This window comes from Pararge aegeria, chromosome 1 (genome assembly GCF_905163445.1).
Source record: "Pararge aegeria chromosome 1, ilParAegt1.1, whole genome shotgun sequence".
Lineage (NCBI taxonomy): Eukaryota > Metazoa > Arthropoda > Insecta > Lepidoptera > Nymphalidae > Pararge > Pararge aegeria.
The window spans coordinates 11,527,841-11,552,451 of NC_053180.1; the positions used below are offsets into that span (position 1 = coordinate 11,527,841).

General features: G+C 36.9%; 1 protein-coding gene across 2 annotated transcripts; it reads left to right on the forward strand.

Annotated features, from left to right (window-relative positions):
• The first annotated feature begins 62 nt into the window (after positions 1–62).
• Positions 63–23,909, forward strand: LOC120623649 (cleavage and polyadenylation specificity factor subunit 1). 2 transcript variants are annotated; one of them, XM_039889790.1, is made up of 28 exons: positions 63–432; positions 1,592–1,812; positions 2,743–2,916; positions 3,020–3,183; positions 3,645–3,784; positions 4,075–4,185; positions 4,429–4,610; positions 5,869–6,198; positions 6,547–6,751; positions 7,623–7,738; positions 8,332–8,470; positions 10,082–10,221; positions 11,038–11,154; positions 12,196–12,333; positions 12,430–12,621; positions 13,647–13,832; positions 14,421–14,574; positions 15,542–15,720; positions 16,512–16,726; positions 17,169–17,315; positions 18,293–18,365; positions 18,621–18,773; positions 19,266–19,460; positions 20,165–20,279; positions 21,150–21,269; positions 22,693–22,822; positions 23,166–23,274; positions 23,776–23,909. In XM_039889790.1, exons 1-28 carry the CDS (start codon positions 270–272, stop codon positions 23,854–23,856), a joined length of 4,389 nt encoding a protein of 1,462 aa, XP_039745724.1. In that variant the 5' UTR covers positions 63–269; the 3' UTR covers positions 23,857–23,909. The 2 variants fall into 2 exon arrangements, with proteins under 2 accessions (XP_039745724.1, XP_039745734.1); XM_039889800.1 differs by lacking the exon at positions 63–432 and adding an exon at positions 1,166–1,221.
• Positions 23,910–24,611: the final 702 nt, after the last annotated feature.

Here is a 24,611-nt window from a genome sequence, read left to right on the forward strand (position 1 = left end):
AACCTAGATACAGAGTGGCATAGCCGCACAGCGTACTGTCAGGCGTATGGAGGCGGCTTAATCTGTGGTTAAGTGTTTGTCAACGTTGTCAACAAACAAATAATTTCAGAATAATCGCGTCTATTTTGGATACGATTTGTAGATAAAAATGAACCGTTTTTATACTTAGAACATATCAAAAGTTCAATGATCTGATTGTAGTATCGTTAATATATCAGTTGCATTTCCATCTTACATAACCTCTAAAAAATATATAAAAGTAAATAAAAATGTTTGCCGTCAGCCGGCAAACGCATCCTGCTACGGGTATCGAGCACGCAATAAGCTGTTGCTTCTTCAATAATGATGAGATGTGTTTGATAACCGCTGGCGCCAATATCGTGAAAGTGTTCAGGCTCCTACCTGAGGGTCATACCAAGGAGGTTAATGCCGGTAAGATTCATTCAATAGTATAGTATTATAGTATAGTATTTGTTGGACGTCTAGGATTATTGGTTACGAGCTCACAGAATGTATAAAGTGTGTAGCAAATACAGAATTAAAAAAATAACTTAAAGGGACATTTCCATCATCCTCATCTTGGGCATGGAAAATGCTCCTCCCAATTTGTTTATTGGGTTTGATTGATGACTAAGCCAATGACAATATCAAGGAATTAACATGCTTTTCTAGGCAGCTGGTATGTTATTGTATGCTTCTATGCTATGCTATTGTAGTCTTACAAATATTTTGCCTGCAAAGTCCTAGAATGCCCTCCAATCTTCTGTCTTCCCCAATACCTATAACTTGGGTACCTCTTCTAGACAAGCACGCTCCATTTTAGCCTGTATCATCATTTACCATCAGGTGTGATTGCAGTCAAGCACTTGTCTATATATTTAAAAAAAAACCTGGGAATCTAACTCAAAAAAAATAGCTATGAAATAAGTGTAAGTGTGTAAATGTATAAAGTGGGTAAATAATTAAACTTTGCATAACTATAACAAATATGAACTTATAGTTATAGTTTTTAAGAAACCATTAAAATTATATTTGATTAACATCCAATGTTCATGACATTGACTTAGTGGGTATTTTGAAATAAATATGACTGCATTATCGATGCTCCTCAGTCCTACATTGACACGAAATATGCAAAGATGCCTCCCAGTGTCTTAGTTGTTAATCATGCGCTAGCTACTAGACAAATGAGGTTCTACAGTTCAACCATTTCAATCTTGTGTACGTTCAATTGATCTATCTAAGGTTTTAGTTTCAATGCTATTTAATCTAGCTTTATAGGTATATTTGTATAAATGTAATCCAGAAGTGGTGTGTAAGTGTTTCATATATTAGGCATCATAAAAATTGCCAAAAAAAGTAAAAACCATACTTAATTGTAATTTACTGTGGGATTTGTCACTTCAGGTGACCTCTCAGATACGGATTCTGATACAGAATTACTTTTTGAATAATTTAGTATATAACTTGTTGTTATTTTTGTGCACTCACTTTTTATATCATGTTGACTCATCCCAAGTATTTAATTTAAATTTTATGTTACCTATTACAAAGTTAATTCAAGAAATACAATTGGATTTTATGATTTCAGCTGGTCAACCAATTCCCCCTAAAATGAAATTAGAATGCCTGGCGACATACACTCTATGGGGCAATGTTATGTCAATAGCTTCTGTCAAATGTCCCAGTGCTGGACGAGATCTTTTGCTGGTGTCATTTAAGGAGGCAAAACTATCGGTTCTACAATATGATCCACAGACCAACAACTTAGTTACTCTAAGTATGCATTACTTTGAAGAGGAAGACATGAAGGTAAACTATTTGTTTCAGGAGGTGGGTTTTTGTTGTAGGAATGTTTTAAGTCAATAAACTAAATTGAGGAAAATCTTATTATAATATTAAGGATTACATGTATGATAATAAAGCTTGGGTTTGAATTGCTTTAAATTCATAGCTCAACATTAACTAGACTGTGAGTTGACAAAAAAAAACCTGGCTAAGTTTTTGTGGGCTATTCTTAGACCAGGGCGCGTTTGGAACCCTCCTAGCTTTAGTTTTAAGTTAACGAATGCAGTCATCACCACCACTAACATTAGTGTTACATGTAAAATGTATGAACGCTTCATAAGTACCTGTAATAAGGTCTACATGAATAAAACTTTTTTGAATTTGAATAAGAAAATTGGTTTGTCTAGAGGTCTTTTTTGATGCCCTAAGAAACTAATATTGCTTACATCAGTACCTTAAGTCATATTCTTTAAATTCATTATTTATAGACCACAGAAGTGAAAGACACTAACAAATTAACTACATATTAGTTAAGATGTGATTTGTTCTACTAGTCCTTAGAGCTTTTGAGCTTTTTGTGCCAGAGCTCACCCAGGGAATAACTATTGCTGTTTGTCATGCTTATTTCTGCCGCCAAATAGTATTGCAGTGTTCTTGTCATAATGTTGTGGTTGCTGGCTGCTGCTGTGGTTGCCTGTGTTATTACAGGTACATTAGGCATGTTGGCATAGGGCAGCACTTTGTAAGACTTATCCAGCATGCCTTGCAAAGTATTGAAGCTATGGTTTACAGTCAGGTATGCCATTGGCTAAGTCTGTCAATTATTTATATTTAAAAATGATACACTTAAACTAACAGCCCCTTTAAACTTTAAGAGCATAACAAAACACTGCCAAATATTTTTTTAATAAGATTTACTTGAACTCCATGATATATATAACAAATTTCTTTCAGGGAGGTTGGACAACTCATCCACATATTCCTTGGATTAGAGTGGATCCGGAATTCCGATGTGCAGTTATGTTATTATATGGACGTAAGCTTGCCGTATTGCCATTTAGGAAAGACATTACTTCTGAAGAAGGTGACCCTTTAGAAGCTAAACCATTGTCAGATACAAAGAAAAATGTGGGTGAAAACAATTTTTTATCAAAATCCTGCAAATTTTAATTTTAATTTTAATTAATGTATAAGTTAGTTCATTTCTTTATACATATTTATATTTGTTTAGCATGGATCTCAAACAGTGACACGTGCACCAACTCTAGCCTCCTACGTGATTGTACTAAAAGACTTGGATGAAAAGATAGACAATATTCTGGATTTGCAATTCCTATATGGATACTATGAACCAACATTGCTATTGTTATATGAACCAGTCAGAACATTTGCAGGGTAAGCTTAACTCTATTCTAGTGAACTCTTTGAATTAGAGACAAAATCATATGAAGCTCATCATATTCAGAATATTTTATTTTAACCTGGCTTGATGGGAATATATATCAATATAACGATGAATTATTTAACTGTTTGTCATGTATTACCCACATAAGTTGTTATAATACATCTCATCCCCTGGCACTGGTCCAAGGGAATGCTGTCACTTGCATCCAAGATGTATAGAATCGAAAGTTCTAGAACCTATAAAAAAATCTGATATATAATCAATATCTATCATTGCTGTTAATTTTATTTATATCTTCATAGAGAAAATTCATTTCCTCAAAAAATGTGTGTAGAGGTTGTCTAAAACTGGTAGAATATTTTGTGTGACAAAGATGCCATTTTGTTGGCTGGGTTGCTGTTGCCAGCATTTTTACTTAATTACTTAAACTAATCAGCATCTCTTCCAATAGACGTACAGCTGTAAGAAGTGACACTTGTGCAATGGCGGGAGTCAGTCTTAACATGAGTGCTCGTGTGCACCCAGTCATTTGGGCCACTGGAGGTCTACCATTCGATTGCATCCAAGCAGTACCCTTACAGAAACCCTTAGGTAAAGCCTTTTTTTATTGCAAGGTCTATAGACGTTTGAGTTTGTAAAACAACTGTTAATAGTCATTAATTTGACCAAAACTGAAACAGTGACTAGCAGTTCCGTAATGCATTCGAATACTGTTTTTTTTTCATTAATGGGAAATTCGGAAAGGTTTTGAAAAAGTAGATTTCTTCAAAATTTTCCCAATCGGAGTAGTTCGGGACAATTAGCGCATTCTTACAATTATTGACAAACGCTCCAGCATTATGATATTGTTAGATATTAATAAGATTGAATGTTTATTTCAGGGGGATGTCTTATAATGGCGGTAAACTCGCTAATATACCTTAACCAGTCAGTGCCGCCTTACGGAGTATCACTGAACAGCGTCGCGACTCATACTACAAACTTTCCTTTACGTAAGTTGTTATTATTACCATTATTTTTTTTTTAAATTATGCTTTAAAAAGATTCATTCGTTCCAAACGAGCACGTTTAATATCAAAACTCATGTTGACAAACCTTTCTTTCAAATATGATATTGTTTTCTGATAGCCCAATGTCTTATCTGTTTATTAGGTCCTGGATTTGTTTCTTATTGGAATTGTGTAACTTGCCTTTCAGCAGACCAAAACAAGGCAATTAATATTCTGTACTTATAGGTATCCAAGAAGGCGTCTGCATAACACTAGATGGCGCTAGAGTCGCCGCTATAGGCGAGACTCGTTTGGCTCTAGCATTACGCGGCGGACAGTTGTATGTTCTTACGCTCCTCTCGGATTCCGTGCGGAGTGTGCGAAGTTTTCATCTGGATAGGGCTGCGGCATCTGTGTTAACATCTTGTGTGAGTAAAATCAGCAGTACCAGCTTATTTAAGCAAAAGGCTATTATGCTTAGCAAAGCTTTTGCTTTGCGATCGATTCTAGTTCTATGAATGCGGCGAAAAAACATGTACCTATTATGATAAGATATTGTTTCTCCGATATTCGGAATTTCTTAACATAATCAGTTTATGTGGTTACAACTTAATTAAAAAAGAAATAAACGTATATCCGAAATATTAAAGCGCTTTTATCATTGTTGCAAAATTTGAATTACGAATAGCATATTGAACACGCACAGGCACTCGCACACGAAAATTCACACGCACACGAACACGCACATGGACACACACACGCGCTCACACACTCGCGCGCGCGCACACACACACACACACACACACACAAACACAAACACAAACACAAACACACACACACACACGCACACACAGACACACACACGCGCACACACAGACACACACACACACTCACACGCAATCTCACACACATGCGGCACAACCACACCAACGTTTCGTGGTGGGTTCTACGTGATACGCTGCAAGTAGGTGATTTGCACCCAAAATTGAAGCCTTGAGCCCAAGGGCACGGTTGAGGCACTCACACTCGTGTCGTCAAGAGTGTGTATCCGGGATGAAAGAATATGACTTAAATTTATTTCTGGAGCAACCTTATTGGTAAATTGCTAACCAACTTTTAAATCGTATAAAATTTTTCCATGCCAGTCTTGTAAAGTCTGCTGAATTTCATATTGTTGGTACACCGGTAGGAGAACTTGGCATTTTACATTTATGCATTTATTTTGTTTTGTTAATTTTGCTTTTTGTATGAGTACTTGTTAATCAAATAAATTTTTCTATTCTATTCTTATAGTATTCTTATACAAATATGAATAATAAAGACAAGTTAAAGGAAAATTTAAAAGAAAAATATTAGTAGATAAACGAAAGTGAAATAGACTTTTTTTTCATCACGCGAAGTGTTGGATTCATTGTGCCCTCTACCTGTTTATAATAAGGGATCCAACGTCCCTATGTCCTGAGTCCATTCTTAATAACGATAAACATCTGTTCGACCTAGGTACTACATCAAGTACGACAAAAATATTTTCTGCCAAAGTCAACCAACATAACCTTTCACTAAGGCATGGAACTTCCATATAAAATGCCAAATTCTCCTGCGGATGTACGTCGCACGCGTCCTTGCGTAGCACAGCGGTGCCTTTAATAAATGCGAATTTATTCTAATACGTCTACGGTTTTGCAGATGTGCGTGATAGAGGAGGATTTCCTATTCCTCGGATCACGTCTCGGTAATTCTCTATTGCTACGAGTAACGGAGCGAGAAAACAGGATGCTATTTTCAGTGGACAAACCTTTAGAAGCCACAGTCGATCTCACAGTACCTGAAGCGGAGAGAGAAAAAGAAGGTAGTAAAGAACAAAGAGAATCAGATTCAGCCGCGAAAAGACGTCGTTTGGAAAATCTTAGTGACTGCGTTGCGAGTAACGTTATTGAGATATGTGATAAAGATGAGCTGGAGGTGTACGGATCGGATATAAGAACGTCTACTCAGCTGACCAGTTACGTCTTTGAGGTGAGTTGTACGTATGTTAAACTCCCTTGAATTTTAAGGCTTGCTTATATACACTCCTGTATCTTTTCATTAACTTTTAGTGTAAAGTACGATTTAAAAATGTAAAAAAAGCACGTTTGGTAAAATAAATAAAAACAAACAAAATGAAAAGAGATTTTCTACATGTAAGTGTGTTTTTATTTCTTAACCATTGGAAATAAACTGAACACTAAAATATAACGAAATTTTTTTTTTTAATTATTGGACAGGTAAGAAAAAATTTACTATATAACCAAAGTTTACCTTCTTTCGGGTCTAGAAAAAGATCACGTATAGATAGATAGATTCTACTTATAATATTTGTTTTAGGTATGTGACTCCCTTCTCAATATCTGCCCAATCGGTGATGTAACGATGGGGGAGCTTCAACTCCTCACGGATGGAGAGGACGCCAAGCGAGCAGAGGGTCTTGCTCTTGAGTTGGTCTGCTGCAGTGGGCGTGGTAAAAATGGCGCCTTAACCGTGCTGCAACGCTCAGTTAGACCTCAGCTAGTTACAGCATTTAAATTGCCGGGTAAGTGAATTCTCTTGTTTTGTCGCTACCTACGACCGATTATCATCATCATCACATCAAACCTATACCGGCCCACTACAGAGCACGGGTCTCCTCCCACAAAAAGAAGGGGTTAAGGCCTTAGTCCACCAAGCTGGCCAAGTGCGGATTAGTGGACACCACACCACACACCTTTGAGAACATTATGTAGAACTCTCAGGCATGCAGGTTTCCTCACGATATTTTCCTTTACCGTCGAAGCAAGTGATAATAACTAACGCACATAACTAAAATAAAAAAAATGATCAAATCTAATCCTTACTAATTGCGAAAGTGTATTTGTTTGTTTGTCCGTTGAACTCTCTTTGACTAAGGAACCAATCAACTTGATTTTTGGCATTTAGTCAGTGAAAAGGACGGAGAGTCACACTTTTTATCCCAGGAAAACAAATTTTTATCCCATTAAAACCGCAGCTCATAAATGCGGACGAAGAACCCCGACAACACCTAGCACAGAATACGTGCCCGGTTCTGTTTATGTTCATATTTTTTGTGACCTGTTTACATTTTTTGATCTTAAACTTATATATGTACAATGAACGTTTAGTTAATATTCGTTCTAAATTTGTTATAATTTGCGATAATAATCAGTAAAAATTAGTACGATTAAATTTGTAATAACTTCAATATTTATAATGCACACCAAACAGATCTTCCAAAATATATTTTCTACGCAAACTTGCGTAGGAAATATATTATGGAAGGACACTGAAGCATTGGATGCTTGGACACTGGAGCATATATCTCCTGAGAACGATTGCTTGTTCATTCTGAAGTCTGAATGTGGAAATTAAGCTTAAAAAATTGTTCTCATAATATTTGTGTGGTTCAGGTTGCATAGACATGTGGACGGTTATCGGCGAGGCGACGGAAGTTAACCGAGAAGCACATCGCGATATGGAGGGAACGCACGCTTACCTTATATTAACTCAGGAGGAGTCTAGTATGGTGAGACTAGGTTTTTTTGTAGCTTTAAATAAATAAAAAAAAATTAAAATAGTTTATAGTGTTTCTTACATAGTAAATAAATTATAAATGTTGTGGAGATCTCCTAGTAAGCATCAAAATATCCGTGTCAGGAGGCCTCACTCTTCCATAGCAAATAAGAGATAAATAATTTAAAAAAACCATCTTGAGTACTGTTTTTAGTGTGTGCGTGTGTGTGCGTGTGCGCGTATGTGTGTGTGTGTGTGTGCCCGCGCGAGCGTATGTGTGTGTGTGTGTGTGCGCGAGCGCGCGTGTTTTTGTGTATGTGTGTGTGTATGTGCGTGTGTGTGTGTCTGTGTCTGTGTCTGCTGTGCTTGTGTTTGAGTGTGTGTGTGCATGTTATTATCGTGCCTCTATATCCATTATATTTTTAATAGAAATAAATTAAAGAAGCGCCCCAGTTTATTCATAGGTTAGTTTTTAGTTCATTACTTGTGTAAAAACCATATTAAATACTAAGCCACAGGGATATCCGCCTTTAACTACTATTAAGTTTATATATAGAATATATAACCAGGTGTTTACTTTATGACGTGTTGGTATTTAATTATTAGATCCTACAAACTGGTCAAGAGATCAACGAGGTGGACAATTCTGGATTCATGACGAGCGCCCCAACCATCTTCGCTGGTAACCTCGGCAACAATAAGTTCATGGTGCAAGTAACTACCATCGGTATACGGCTCGTGAGAAGTGAGTTTTTAACCTGCGAAGCAAACGCAAGGGGTGTAATAAGTTTAACACATGTTACTGTGTGGTGATCCAAAACTAATAACGCGTGACAAATGGCCAGTTATTATTATGGGAATATTAAAGTTCTTAAAGAATGTAATGATACCATATTAACTTTTTCGTGTAAAGCATTATAACGTACTAATAAGTATAAATAAATAAATTATTGAGGCACCATTGTATCGGAGGTGTGTTATGTTTCTAATATGATTTTAATATTAACTGTTAATTTTTAACACTGAATTTATGTCTTTGCCTGTATTTTTCTATTATATGTGTTAGTCATATTTACCCCAGATGTGAGAAATGTACCCGCCCACTATAAGCACGGGTCTCCTCTCAGAGTGAGGCCGTAGTCCAATTGCGGATTGGTAGCCTTTGAGTACATAACTCAGGCATGCAGGTTTCCACTCGATCTTTGCTTTCCTTTAAACGTTAAGGCAAGTGGTATTTTAATTTCTAAAATTAAAAACGCACATAACTAGAAAAGTAAGAGGTGCGTGAGGAGGGCCGAAGCTCTATCCACTAGGCTATCACCGTAAATTTATATATATATATATATATATATATATATATTATATATGTCGACGCGAAGGTGTTCTACACCTCATTTACCGGCGTCAAAATAATTAAGATTTATTAATTAACTTCTTTTAAACTGTTTCAATCACAAACTAAGCTTTTACTGACAATCATGTGTTAAAATTCACAACATAATTTTGTAAACACAATTAGTCGTGTGACAAGTTTTTACAACAGATGATTGCACAAGCATGCTTTGGTATAAGTACCGGTGGCCGATATCTCGCAGCTGATGATTACTCGAGACGTCGGACCGTTCGGACGTCTGAAAGTATTCGTAATAAAAACAGAAAACAACAAGTTGTGGTTTTAATCGTGATGGACGGAAATATTGAAGTTAGTGACGTCAGTATCGTTGACGTCACTCTTTCTAAAAACAACTCTGAGGCTCTTGAGCCGTCATATACTAAGTAGTAGTAGTAGAGACTTTTGTGGCAGAGCTGGTCCGAGGCAGTAATATCGCCATGCTGTGTTCCGGTCTGAAAGCGTGGTCGCCGGTGTAGTGTAGGCACTTGAGGCTTAAGACCTTACGCCTCAAGTGATCAAAATTGATGGACACAGGACGTTCTGTTGCAGGACGTGCTAATTGTATGCCCTGTGAAGTGTTGCTCTGTTATAGGTGATGGTTTTCCACATACCATTAAGTGGCCCATCTGCTTTGCTCGTCAATTATTACTATAAAAATATATATATATTAATTGATGAATTGATGAATTTCTTAATGACAAGGTTGCTTGGAAGCATCCGGCTCCGCTTTGATCTCTCACAAGATAGAAAAATTAATTTTGAAATGTAAAATGTAAATTGTTAATGTTGGAAAAGAGCAACTGCTGAGTTTCCTGCCGCCTTCTTCTCGGTAGAATCTGCCTTCCGAACCGGTGGTAGAGTCACTACACACAGACAGACTTGACGTTTCAAAAGTGCTTATATTAGGCCTACTTGAAATAAATGAATTTTGAATTTTATATTCTTTGTATGTTACTTTTATAGATGGTGTTCTCGTACAGTCAATATCTCTGGAATGGACAGCTAAAACCGCATCAACCGCTGATCCCTATCTGTGCGTAGTGTCTACGTGTGGCAGAGCTTTAGTATTAGCTCTTAGAGAGCTTCGTGCAAGAGATGCTGCAGTAAGTGTCATAACTATACCTGAATCGTGAAATTTATAGTAGATAATCTGCCCTTTCACCAAAGTTTCGAGATGTGCATATCTCAAAACTTTGATGCAAAGATACAATGACGTAGAGTTGAAGCTCATAAAATTGACAATCTAGAATATTGGTAAATAATATTAATAATAATAAATCTTTATTTGGAACAGTTACAATGTCACTTAAAATATAAACAAGGGTGGTACTGCAATAGTAAAAACTGTGCTGCATGTACCACCTCCGAGTAATAGTAAACTAATTATACAAATGTTCCACTAGATTGAGTGTATTTTAAATATAGTATAACTACTAACAAACGTGTGAAACAGCACACTCACACAGATGCACACCTTATCGAGGCCCCAAAGCCTTTATCGAAGTATTTTAGTTGGGGTTACCGTGTCGAGACGAGCGGTCGCTCGCGTTACTGTAATATAGGTAGGTTGCGTTGAGTGTAGATAATTATTTTATCATTCTAGTCTTCATACTGCCTTAGCTTATATATTTACTGTGATATTGATCAACAAACAAAATAAAAAGAGATTTTATTCATAGATTTATATTTTTTTAATACTTAAATATTTTTACACCATTCTTTACATATCAAAGTATTAAAAAGATTTTTTACTTTTCTATTATTTGTGTTTCATTAGATGATTTTATTTAACACTTAACCAATAAAGCACGGGTTATTATTTTATTTAATATGAATTCACTACGGGTAATCATTTTATTTAAAATCAGTTTAACCAGTCATTTTATAAAACACCAATTTACCACGGGTAATCATTTCAGTCGGCACGTCTTGCGCCTACAAGGCAAGCTGTACCTCACCGTCCACCCTTATTGAAAGCAGTACCTTATAGAGATTTAAGTGGATTATTCACAACTACGGACATGGAAAATGTGCAGGTAAGTTATATAAACTCACTCTCACTGACTGTAGTAGCAGTAGAGCTGAGACAGAGCTCGTCCGGGGAAGTACTACCACCTTGCTAATTTCTGCTACTTAGCAGCAATGCTGTGTTCCGTTCTGAAGGACGTAGTTGCCTTTGGAATTACAGGCAATTGAGGTTCAACACCTTTGAATCAGGTTGATGGACACGGGACGGGACTTTACGGGACGTGTTCCTTGCATGCCCTGCGAAATGTTGCTCTGTTTTAAGGCGATTATCCACTTATTAACAGGTGAACCATCTGCATGATCCGTAAACTATGACTATAACTTGCGATCAGTACGATTCGTATTGAATTACCCATTATCAGCCCACTATGGGGCAAGGGTGTCAGACAGTAGCGTGCATTACATACATGCACAAAAGCACTGCCTAACCTAAAATTTATATATAACTCGTGTTAGAGGAGAATTTTTGCCGTTTTATGCCGTTTTCCTTCTTTATGCATACCCTGGCAAGAAACCCAGTGCACTTCACTGGTGTCAGAGTGATAATGGCTTGGGCCGTTGTCTAAATACTGGACGTAGTCAACTGCAGATTGGTCGGCTTCGCACCGCAGAAGTAAGATCATGCAGAATTATGAAGCGTCAAAAACTTCTCCACCTTAGAATGGTTGCTCGAACAAACGGTTAGTCGCTTCGTACCATTTAGCAGTTAACAGTAACTATTTTACTTCTGATGTTCTAAGCGTCCAAAATGGGAAAAAAAAGTGAGCTAGCAACATTCTGCTAGTGTGAAGTGAGACGTGTGCGGGGCGTTTTCACTGTTTTTGGACACAATGCACCGCGTACAATAAAGGCGAAATGAGGATTATGTATGTTCTTAATTCAATGCTTTAAACACCCGATTATTTTTCGAAGTAGTGATTTCACAGATCATTTACTCTGTATTTAAATCCATATCCTACTGTTTTAATTTATAAGAACCTTACGTCGTATCGAGTAAAATCGGTTTGTTACGAATCTATGTGTCAATGAAATTTAATAATTTTGCAAAGGTGAAAGGCGAATTCACGGGCAAAATGAAAGGGAAGAACATAAAGGCGGAAGGTTTCAAGCCCGGCGCAGTGTATGAACTTAATGACGAAGATGAGTTACTGTATGGCGGAGACCAAACACCTGCTTCTATGGCAAGCGTAAGTGAAAATCAAAAAAAAACAGTGGGCGCCTTCTTTAAACTTTACTCAGTTTAAATTTTTGTATTCATGTTTTTCCTTATTTTGTATAACCAGATCATGTTAGCAGAACAATCTAGAAACCCTGGTGTACCGAGACGTGTGTCTAGATGGTGGAGACGGCATTTAATTGACCCTAAACCTTCCTTCTGGTTATTCGTCATTAGAGACAACGGAAACCTCGAGATATATTCACTACCAGAAATGAGATTGAGCTTCCTTGTACGTGATATTTGTGCTGGAGAAAGGGTAAGTGTAATCTGTTAAATTTATCTCTTCCTTATTTATTTTTATTTATATGTACCCCAGAACAATTAAAAAAAATAAACTGACACACCAAATAGCAGGATAAAAAAAGGCGCCTTATCACTAAGTAGCGATCTCTACCAGGCAACCTTAGGATTAGGAAAACTTAGAAGAAAACGCAAAGGTACACTGAACCATGAACTTAATTATGCGTACGCGCAAGTGTTTATTTAGAAATGAGTTCTTGTAATTATCCTACTTGTTTACATAAGTAAATTGTTTGTACACTATTAATAAGAAAAAAACGGTGCACTCAATGAGAGATGGAGAGGGCTAAAAACAGTAGCCTTCAAACCTTTGCGTTGTTCAGGGCCTTCAAAAAGAGTAGTTGGCAGCCCTGAAATGAGCTTGCGTATACTTCTAGACTAAGACTACCATAAGGCGAAAGCGACGAAATAGCTCACAGTACACACATGGCTCAAAGAACTGATGGTCGTTCGGGTCATAAGGTGCTAAAATATAAGGAGACCCTTCATCCAGAACACACTTAAAAGGCGACGCCTCATTATTGCGTTGCGTTAACGCAACGGATCAACGCATTTTATTCCACACCTAAGGTAACGCAAGCTTTTGGAGCGAGCTCGGCTGGCTGGAGTGATCCAGCGGGGAGCTGCATCAGTGGCCATACGTACAACGGACGGTCCCAGACCAACCAAGTGCGGAAAAGGCCCAGGAACAGAAGAAGAAGAAGAAGAAGGTAACGCAACTCATTAAAGTCGCATACCATTTTAAATATATGAAAAACGACTTATGAGGCACAGCTCTTAGTACACTCCTATTGAGTGGACGGACGACCTTAAACGAGTCGCAGTAGCTCGAGGACAGAGGCTGCATAAGACCATTAATATTGACAAATATCTACGAAATAACTGACTTATTGACTGATGACTGATGTCCAGAAATGGAGGTTCATCTTTTGACGTGAAGATGATGATGATGCCACTTTAAAAATGGTATTTTGTCTTCAGATATTAGCAGACAGCTTAGAATCCGTCCCGATCCCTACAAATACGAATGACGACGATGAAATGAATACAGGACACAACGCCAATGTTGATAAGTTGCAGGAAATATTGGTTGTGGGATTGGGGCATAAGGGATCTAGAGTACTGATGTTGTTGAGGTGTGGCGGTGACCATTTAATGATTTATCAGGTAAGAATTTTGCGTAGCTTATCTATTACATACTATTTCTTTATTATTAGGCGAAGGGCATGTTTAGAGCAGTCGCCTTACAATTTGGTTTCCCATGGTTAATGATAAACGCGATTGCCAAGAAGATGCCTATTTTCTCCTCTGAATTTGAAGCAATCCATGTAATAGGTAACCGGTTAAATATGGGTACACCTATAAACCGGAAGGACGTTCTCGACATTTTTGATAAATTGCATCGCTTATTTGATGGGTACCAAATTTTACTTAAAAGTGCCAACCCTTTCGTTACCTTTTTATGTTGATGTCTAGTAAAGTTTTCATGAACAGCTATCAACTCTATTTAATTCAGACTTTTGCAGAATGCAGACCTGGGCACCCTGCTTATAATAATTTAATTACAGAATGTGAAGATTACGCACTTTCATTTGACCTTGAATTACTTGACTGAGTAGTCCAACTTTGTTCCGAATAATGTTTGTTGGCCTTTTAACAATGGTAATAAAAATTACTTGGAAACTAGTAGTAGTAACATACAACGATTGTTTTTTTTTTTTCATCGATCATGCTAATTCCTAACTGTTTATTCAGGCGTATAGATACCCTCGTGGAAACTTGAAGATGCGTTTTTCGCGACTGCTCGTATCGTTCCCGTTCGGTTACCGGAGCGATATCGTTACGTGTCCTGAAGACGGCTACGAGGCGTCCGCGTTAAGGGAAGGCGTCCGACAGATGAGATATTTTGGCAAGTCTGTTTTAAATTTAATGTCGCATTTTATACAACGTTTAACAGATTTACGAAATAATACTGAACGATGCATACGTTGATGGGCACTGGGCTACACTCTAAGATGACAATCGGCTAAGCTGTTAGGCACAACTATATTAAACACCTGTTACCCTTATATAGTAGATTCCCTATATACCCTATAATAGATTCTACGCGACATCATACTGGAACTCTACGTTGCTTGGCAGCACGACTTTGTCAGTAGGCTGGCATAAAATAAAAACCCATATTACCCTATGGTAGTGATGGTAATCGCGACGGACAGTTGGAAGTGCGCTTCGAGGCAAGGGTTCCAAAACACCGATATCCGATTTGTGTAGTTTCTCTCCATATCTACTAACCTAGATCAGAATCGTCGCCAGCACCCCTTTTCTTCCTGTAAGGGATAACAACGTAACACGGACAGCAGCGTCCTCTGAGCTACTACTAACGTCGTGATGCTCATAATTTATCGCATTGTTAGTTTCAATCAGTGACAATTACACTGGTAACACTACGACATTATTGTTAATCTGTGGCATATTTTCGCTAACGTGGGTCAAATTAACGAATCACATTAAATGATGGATAGTTGTTGGCCATTTTGATTGGAAATAGCCAGTCACAGGCCTATCCATGATATATTTCCCAGTATCTCACATACTAGGAAATATATCATTAATAGTGGGGTAGAGTATTTGTAAGAGTTGTGATATCATAGTATTGCCTGGAAGATTAAAGCTTTAAGTACAGTAAAAGTATTTTATTCGACTATATCGCTACACTACTTTCTACTTCGATCACTAACCCGTCTGCCCAGCGTGGTGATTATGGAAAACCCCTCTTTTTGGGAGAGGCCTTTAGTCTAAGAGACTGTTATACCCTGTTGATGATGATGATGAACAAAAATAATTAACTGACTGACAAAATTCTTTATCATTAGGTAACGTGGGTGGTTACAGCGGCGTGTTTATATGCGGGCATACGCCCTACATTCTAATGTTGGGATCGCGCGGGGAACTGCGTTTGCACCCGTTATGTCCGGACGAGGGACCAGTATCGTCGTTTGCCTCCTTCAATAACACTAATTGTCCTCAGGGATTCCTCTATTTTAATGCTAAGGTAAGTTATCTTTATTATAATACACGAGACTTGGGTAAGATTACTATAGTTACACATATTTCGTTTGACAAAGGGTTATTTCATTTATATTAGATACTCGTATATTAACAAAGCCAAAGAGTTGTTTGGCAAAGAGTTATTATAAAGTTGTTTTGTGTGAAAACAATAATAGGATTCAAAAAAACACTTCCATTTGTTTTATAACTAAAGGTTGCAAGGATACTGTTTACTAAACTACATAATGTACTAGTACAAGTCATTTGATGTTGTCCTTTACGGACTTCCGTTCATCTATATTCCAAAAACTTGATCAAATCGATTAAAAATTAGATAAGACCAATTTGAAGAAATACTTTTTATCCATAAATTTAAAAAAAAAATATGGCTTTGTTGTTGTTGTGACAAATGAAAAGCGAGGGGAACAGGTCCAAAAGTTATACAAACAGCCATGATAATACAATAAAATCTACTATCATATATAAACATATTTTCTTTACTCTGGTTACCACGCATTTTTTTTTATGTATAGACAAATTTAACCTAGCAATTGTAATGTATGATTTCCGTATTTATTTTTTTAGTCATTGTTAGGTACATACAATAGGTTAATAATATCAACTTTTGATATAAGCTAAAAGTGTTAGCGCGCACTACTTTGGATTTTAAATGAATACAGTGATAAGAACAAGAATTAATAGTTACCAATTTAAACTGAATGAAAATAAAATATTGTTTTCATATCAAAAGTATTTCCAGCATTGACAGTATAAAATTTATCATTTCTCTTCAAGGTGTCGCTCAAAATCTCAGTACTTCCCACCCATCTCTCATACGAAGCCGCATGGGCCGTACGGAAAGTGCCTTTACGAGAAACCCCTCACTCCGTTACATTCCACGTAGAGTCGAAAACATACTGCTTGGTGTGTTCCACCTCAACTCCTACCCAGTCCTACTACAAGTTCAATGGTGAAGATAAAGAGAAGACTAACGAGAACAAAGGAGACCGGTAAGAAACAGGTTTTTCACCAAAATATTTATCCAAGGCCATTTAACATTAATCCAACTGACTGGAAACCATTGTAACACATAATTTTCTCTTTTGAAGAAGTAACTTTCCAATGATAAAAATATTTACAAGCTATATCTGATATTGAAGAAGGAAAAATTGACTCTGTTTCCTTTTGCTGTGTGGTGACGCCAGATCAGAATACATTTGTCACTACCCCTTTTCTCGTACGAGGCGACTGAAGGAATACATAGGAGAACGGGCAAGCGTCCCCTGATGGTAGTAGTACTACCATCTACTGCAATCACCAACCCGCGCAGCGTGATGGTTAATGGCAAACCCTTCCGTATGGAGAGGCTTTTAGTCCAGGAGTGGACTTTTTAGGAGTGGACTTTTAGGCTATTAATAAGATAAAGCAATGTAAATTTAAAAATGTTCTCAGGTTTCCTTATCCCTTGCAAGAGCGTTTCTCCGTGATGCTGTTTTCGCCCGTATCCTGGGAAATAATACCTAACACGCGGATAGAGTTTGAGGATTGGGAGCATGTCACCTGTTTGAAAAACGTCTCCCTTTCATACGAAGGAACTCGGTGAGTGTTATTATTTACAGTAGAGTGTTCTTGAATTTACAGCTTGGTGGTAAGATTTTTATGACCAAATTAATGGGTCGAGATAAAGTCGCTTGTTTTTTATAAGAATTCTTCCGCGTACAACTTCTGATAAGTAAATTTTTCCTATACAAACTTTCATCCACCATTCTGCAGAATAATTCCGGATTTTACGCGTCCCGTAACTCACCCCTGGTGTGTTAATAGCCCATTATCTTCGGGAGTTGAGCACTCAATTGCAGAAAACATCTTTTTTATTCAAACTAGTAGTTCTAAAGCTTAGCGAGTTTATACGTAGAAACAAACAAACAGAACCTCTCCAGGAGCATTTATTGATGGACCAAGCAGGTGGCTCACTTTTATGTGGAAACAATCGCCCGTAATCGGAGCAACATTTGGCAGGAACGCTTACTGCAAAGGGCCGCCCTGTATCCATCAACATGGCGCGTAGATGTTAACTGTGTATAACACCGACAACCACTTCCTTCAGACCGGCAGGGTTAATACGTATCACGCGACAGGCTTGCGACAGGCGTAAATCTTGCAATCACTGTTGTCTAATGTCACTTTTGTTTATTTAGTGTATGGAAGAGTGACGACTGTCGAAGCCTGTCGGGAGATACGTAATAACCCTGCCGAACACAGTTATGTTGCTTCGCGGCAGAAATAAGCATGGCGGTAGGACTTCTCTGGACGAGCTTTCACAAAAAGCTATATTACTAAATCTCCTTCATGACACTTGGCACTATCAGTTGCATGCTGAGTCTAAAGCTTCGGTTCTTTGCCATTTCTATTCCATTATTGACGCTACCCCAATTAGCAATTTAATTTATCTCATTCTATGTCTAATCCTTCATCTATACAACTGCCATTTCTATTGGCGGACCCAGAATGCTTATGGGAATAACGTGTGCTAAACCTTATATAAGAATAATTGTGATGCATACAATTTTTCGCAGATCAGGTCTACGAGGATATATCGCAATAGGAACCAATTACAATTACGGTGAAGACATCACTTCTAGAGGACGGGTATAAATAACTGTTTAATATGTGGCATGTAACTCATTTAAGAGAGAGAAACATTTTTTAAAAGCTCTTTTTTTAATCTATTAAACGCTTCTTTTGTAGTGGCTACTGTTACTGATTTATTTAACTGACAAAATGTATCCCCATAAAGTAGATTTTAAAGTTAAAGTTGCGGCTTAGGAAAAAATAAAAATATTATAAACCTTAATGTCGCTTTAGTTTATTTAAAACTTAGGTTTTTAAACTATTTCTTCACAGATTATCATTTACGACATTATAGACGTGGTACCCGAACCAGGTCAGCCCTTGACAAAGAACAGGTTTAAAGAAATCTACGCAAAAGAACAGAAGGGCCCAGTTACAGCGCTCACCCAAGTGCTAGGTTTTCTTATATCTGCTGTTGGACAAAAGGTTAGAACATCATATTAGGTGTATTTATTATTAATTATTTTATTCATAGTGTTTTAGTGTCAGATGTTTACTTGTTGGCGTTTTCTTATAAAATCGCTGAAATGGGATTTTCCCTATAGTTTAAAAAGATATTAACTCCCAAAATATTTCTGTAACTAACTAACCGACCCCAGAAAAAGTACCATAACATTATCTAGATAATAGAAATTGCTTGATAAATCATATAGATTTAATTTTAGAGATAGAAGATTTTCTTAAACTGTTTCGATTGTCTTTAGTTTCTCTTAAAAAATCAATTGAAACAGGTAACAGATTCAATCCTGCATATTACTTACAGCTTGAGAATCGAATCTGTAACCTTTCAAACGAAAACGTCATGTTTATCTTGCAGTTTTTTTTTATTAAAATCGAAGTTTAGTATAATGAATTTTATCATAACATCTTCGGTTAACTGAAAGCCCCCAAAACTATATAATGTATATCTCCACACAGATCTACATCTGGCAACTGAAGGACAACGACCTAGTAGGAGTGGCATTTATAGACACACAGATTTACGTGCATCGAATGATGACGATTAAAAACCTGATATTGGTCGCCGATGTGTACAAATCGATATCACTATTGAGGTATCAGGATCAACAGAGAACATTGTCTTTGGTGTCGCGAGACTTGAGGTCTGCACAGGTATGTTTGGTTTTTTATAATGTACATTCGTTAATTTAAATGTATTCGCAGTTAACTATTGTTAGACCAACCAATTTTATAGTTTTATTTTATTCATAAGTAAGTTTTCATTATATATGTCTAGCAAAAGATCAACCATATTGTGAAAATCAAGTGATCCTATATGTGGGCTGCGCAAATCTCAGACGAAAGGCTAGAGATATAACGTGATGAAGTTGTAAACCAATCGTATGACCAAATGATGACGTGATTTTGTAAAAACAAACGTCCCTCTCATTCCTGCTGATTAGAAATCTTATATTATTAGTTTAGGTACTAATTAGTATCTTACACCAACACAAAAGCAGTATTTTGCTTTATGCTTTGCATGATAAGAGGTAAAGAAAAAAATCGTTGCTTATTTGGAAACTGCAACTTATTTAAAAAATAACAAAATTTATAGTAATACGCACACTTTATTGTCCACTTTGCGACTTCAAGGCAAATTTCGAACTTCATGATGATAAATCAGATTTACTTGCATAATAAAACGTGACGAGATTGAAGTTTTTGTTTTCTTTCGGTTTACGGGACTCACGTAGGCGCATCCAAAATTATATATTGCATGCGTATATCGCCATATAGAGTAATCGCATAATTTTAAATGTTAGCTTTTTATTTCGAAAAGAGCGCAAACACTGTCTGATTCTGTCATATTCTTTCAGATATATGAAATGGAATTCGTTGTCGATAACAGCAATCTCGGGTTTCTGGTGAGCGATTTGGATGGAAACTTTGCATTGTTCATGTACCAGCCGCAAGCCAGAGAGAGTTACGGAGGTACGAAAATATACTTATAGTAATAAAATATTATAGATGATTATCAAATGGTCTTTATTCCTTTGAACTAAGCATAAAAATTTTACTGTGCAAATTAACATCAATATATGTGTTAAATCGCCTGAAATTTTATTTCAAATAAACTATTTAAAACTGTATTTTTAGGTTAAGGTAAAATATGTTAGTCCCACAGAATACCAGAAAATGTTTCGGGTAATTTAATTTATCTCCGGTAGGGTTAATATGCGCTATGATATAATTATGACCCACCCATTTTATGTCTTATCTTATATAGATAAGAAATAATTATTTCGTTGCACGCATGTTTGAACAACGGTAGGGTTATAACAAAATATATAACCCATAAGTTGGTTGTGGGCGCGTTTGGAACCCTCCTAGCTTTAGGTTTGATTAACGAACGGAGTTATAACCTCACAATTATCGTCGTATAATAATATATATGTCTGAAGAGTTAGTAAGTTTGTTTGTTTGTTTGTTTGTTTGAACTACTGGTCCGATTTAAAAAATTATTTCAGTGTTGGATAGCCCATTTATCGAGGAAGGCTATGTCATCCCGCTACGTAAACGGTTAACGCTTCGATAAAATCATGTATGACATAGTTGTCCTCCTTTAAAAGTTCTAAAAAAAAGTCCAAAAAGTTCTAAAAGACTTATACGAGCACGAAGTCGCGAGGGACCGCTAGTATAAACATATATGTATTAACGCTTCATAAATACCTGTGATAGGCCTACATAAATAAATAATTTTTGAATTTTGAATTAATTTTTGATAGAACCTTGGTCTACTAGACCAACGACGCGTTCAATTGATTTTTCTCAATATTTTGTTGTTAATGCTTTGTTACTCAGGTCAAAGACTGATCCGCAAATGCGATTACCATTTGAGTCAACAAGTGCACGCAATGTTCCGTATCGCCGCGCGCACTACACCGGGCCAGCAGCTGCATCGACGACATGTTACTATGTTCAGTAAGTTTATTACGATTATGAAAATTATGAAAACAAAGCTTAATTTGCTATAATCCGCGAAAAGCAGGAGAATCTGTATGGTGTATTTTATAATTTATTTAATCTTTATACTCCACACCAAACAGATCTTCGGCAATGTACCCTCTACGCACGTTTCGGTCCGAAACCGTAGCATCCTCAGGAGATGTTGACTTCACAATGAATAATTATTAAGTGAAAAAATCGCCAAATGTATCTATGAAAGCCCCTCCCACCTTAACCATATTCAGAGGATGAACATGTTCAATAGAGGTTTAGTTGATAATTTTATTTGTTCATTTAGCAATTCGAACCTCCCATTCTTATGTTTAATAAATTATTAATTACTCCATACAGATTCTCCTGCTTTTCGTGGAGTATAGCAAATTAAGCTTAGCATGGATTTCCGAAAAGTAACGCCTGCTTCTATTCAATAGTTTGTCACCATTATCATTATCATCATACCGACAGAAAGACTTCCCCTTCTCCTTTTCATCATCATCATCGTCATCATGACAACCAATGGACGTCCACTGCTGGACATAGGTTTTGTAGGGATTCCAAATACCACAATCCAAGCTGCAGAAGAGTCCAGCGGATCACTGCGACTCGTTTGAAGTCATCTGTCCACCTAATGGAGCGTTTACCGGTGCGAGGTCGCCATTCCAGCACCTTGGCATCCCAACGTCCATCCGCCCATCACAGCTATGTACCTATGTGTCCTCAATATATGTATGTATGCCCCTTGCCAGCTTTTAAAACTTGCAGTTTACTGACTACTTGGGCAGTGTGCTTCTAAGTTTCGCAGCCGTATATTAGGACACTCTTAACGTAACTGTTAAATATCTTTATTTTTAATGTCCTAGAAAGCACCTAGAGAAGCAGGCTGTGCGCAACATTGCGAATACACCCTATTATTTGCATTTCGTTCGTAATATTTTGTATAGAACACTTTATTTATTCTTGCATATGTACCACAGAGTAATGTAATAAGATGTGTTTTAAACAGTGCCTGATTAAGCAAGCGCGGGGCCCGTACCAAAATCTTTAAAAGAGCCCTTGATCTGTCATGGGTTCTTAAGTATAAAGTGGTAAAAATACAATTCAATACTCAATACGTATAAACGTATCTTAAATACAATACGTTTTTGCTATCTATAGGTTACAATTTTGTGAGTAATTAATAGTGTAGTGTACTATAGGCGATGTCTGTGTGCGTGTGCGTGTGCGTGTCTGTCATTCAGTCAGTCAGTCAGTCAGTCAGACAGAGATAAGCGGTATTAAATATTCGGGGCCACCTCTTTCTACTCTTGCTACGTGGTTAATCCGGCACTGGTTTTAAAGATCATAGCATTGAAATTAAATGAATTGAAATGGCCAAACTTAATATTGAATATTTTTACAGCGACTCTGGACGGTGGCGTGGGTTACATATTGCCAGTTTCCGAAAAGGTATACCGAAGACTGCTCATGTTGCAAAATGTAATGAACAACTACTGCTGTCACGTTGCTGGATTAAATCCTAGAGCTCACAGGTATTGTACAACCTGTGTATTAAATCTTAATTCTTCTAGTCTTTTTTTAATGGAGACAATACAGTTCTTTGTGGCCTTCTTTCGTCCAAACAATATATGGATTTTTTGCTGGCCGCCGCTCGCATGTATTTGGCCAGCACAACAATTTTCATTTATCTCGAAGAAGGTCGTCCTAATAATAAATAAATAAAATAAATATACTACGACAGTACACACATCGCCATCTAGCCCCAAATAATGCTCTAATTTCCAAGCATGTTCAGGGAAACTTACTTATTTAAATCAATACAGGTATTTCTGGTTGTAATACTGAGGATGAAGTCGTTGTTTCTCTGTTAATTAGAACGTATAAGGCACCTCGGAAGGCAGCTGGCGGCGGTGCTGCTCGGGGCATTCTTGATGGAGATCTGGTTACGCTCTACACTTCCATGCCTCTTACCGAACAACAAGATGTAAGTAAACATGTACTCTATTTTTCTTTTTATTTATTCTTTGACTTTCAACTTCGTCCGTGTTCTTTTCATGACTTTTTTGTCCTAAAAGATCTCGCAGATTTCCCCTCGATAAAAAGTATCTTATCTTTTTTTCAGTATGCAAGTTGCTTCTATTTTCATTTTTGAAGAGGGATTGCTGTAACATCAATGTTTATCACAGTTCTTCCTTACTCTGAATGTTTAAATGTTTGATTGTATTTAAGTTTTTCTTATTATCTTTCTGAGATTCGTTTCTCACTTTCTTACTTAAGAAGACTTTTAACTGCAAAGCTTAACTTTTTTCTTTGAAACTCCATGTTTTTGTTTTGAACGCCCAGTATTATTATTACGAGCATAAAATGCTAGTAGGCCCCTGGTAGTGGTAAAAGGCTTCGGTACACAGATTGTTATGAATTATTCATTTTAATAGAATGAAAAAACTGTTAAGTTTTTGGATGTTATTTTGCTCTTTTGTTTCAGATTGCGAAGAAGATTGGCACCAAAGTAGAAGAGATAATGGGGGATCTCTACGAAATAGACAGACTGACGGCTCATTTTTAATAATAAGAGTATTATTTTGTACATAATTTTCAAGATTACAGTATTCATCTGTATGACGACTTTCATTGCATTAACAAAACCATTCTACAATTTTTCAATCTTCTGTTTACTAATGCCCATATGCTTCAACATAAAGACAATCTATTTGATAAGCAAACCAGTAGCAAAATTTTCGTAAGGGTTTGTATTTCTTCAGCAGTTCAAATGACAGCGTCTGTACAGATGCAAAAGCGTGGCTCCACAGTGCAATGACGACTAACCCTGGTTCTGTTAAAATTTACTAAATATAGGGAAATAAGATGCATCTAAGTACATCTAGAGGACGGCAGAGAATTAGGTGGAGCGATGATTTCGTCAAAATGATGGGAGCAGCATGGCAAAGACTCACGCTTGATAGAGATGCATGGAAAGTAATGGAGGAGACGTTCGTCCAAAGGGCGTACTGAAAAAAAAAAAAAGTAGGTTAAGAAAAATAGTTATAAGGAACATTTTGTTTTAAATATAATAATAGTTAATAATAGTTTGAATATTTATGTTTTTAACAATTAAGTATTTTTTAGTAATAAAGGGATTTATTATTATTATTATTAAGCATATGGTGCGGGTGTTGTTCAGGGCACTCGCATAAAAGACGTCTGCGACCTATATACGAGACGTCAGAACTTGCATAAAAGATCTTGCGACCAGTATACGAGATGTCCTAAACTTTCATAAAAAACACTTGCGACCTGTATACATGACGTCCGAAACTTGCA

Bases quoted from the DNA above. Each gene is read 5' to 3' on its own strand.
- LOC120623649 (XM_039889790.1), top strand. From the start codon at position 270: ATGTTTGCCGTCAGCCGGCAAACGCATCCTGCTACGGGTATCGAGCAC. The intron at 3,184-3,644 runs GTAAGCTTAACT...CTCTTCCAATAG, and splicing joins CCAGTCAGAACATTTGCAGG to ACGTACAGCTGTAAGAAGTG. The intron at 18,774-19,265 runs GTTAGAACATCA...ATCTCCACACAG, and splicing joins TATCTGCTGTTGGACAAAAG to ATCTACATCTGGCAACTGAA.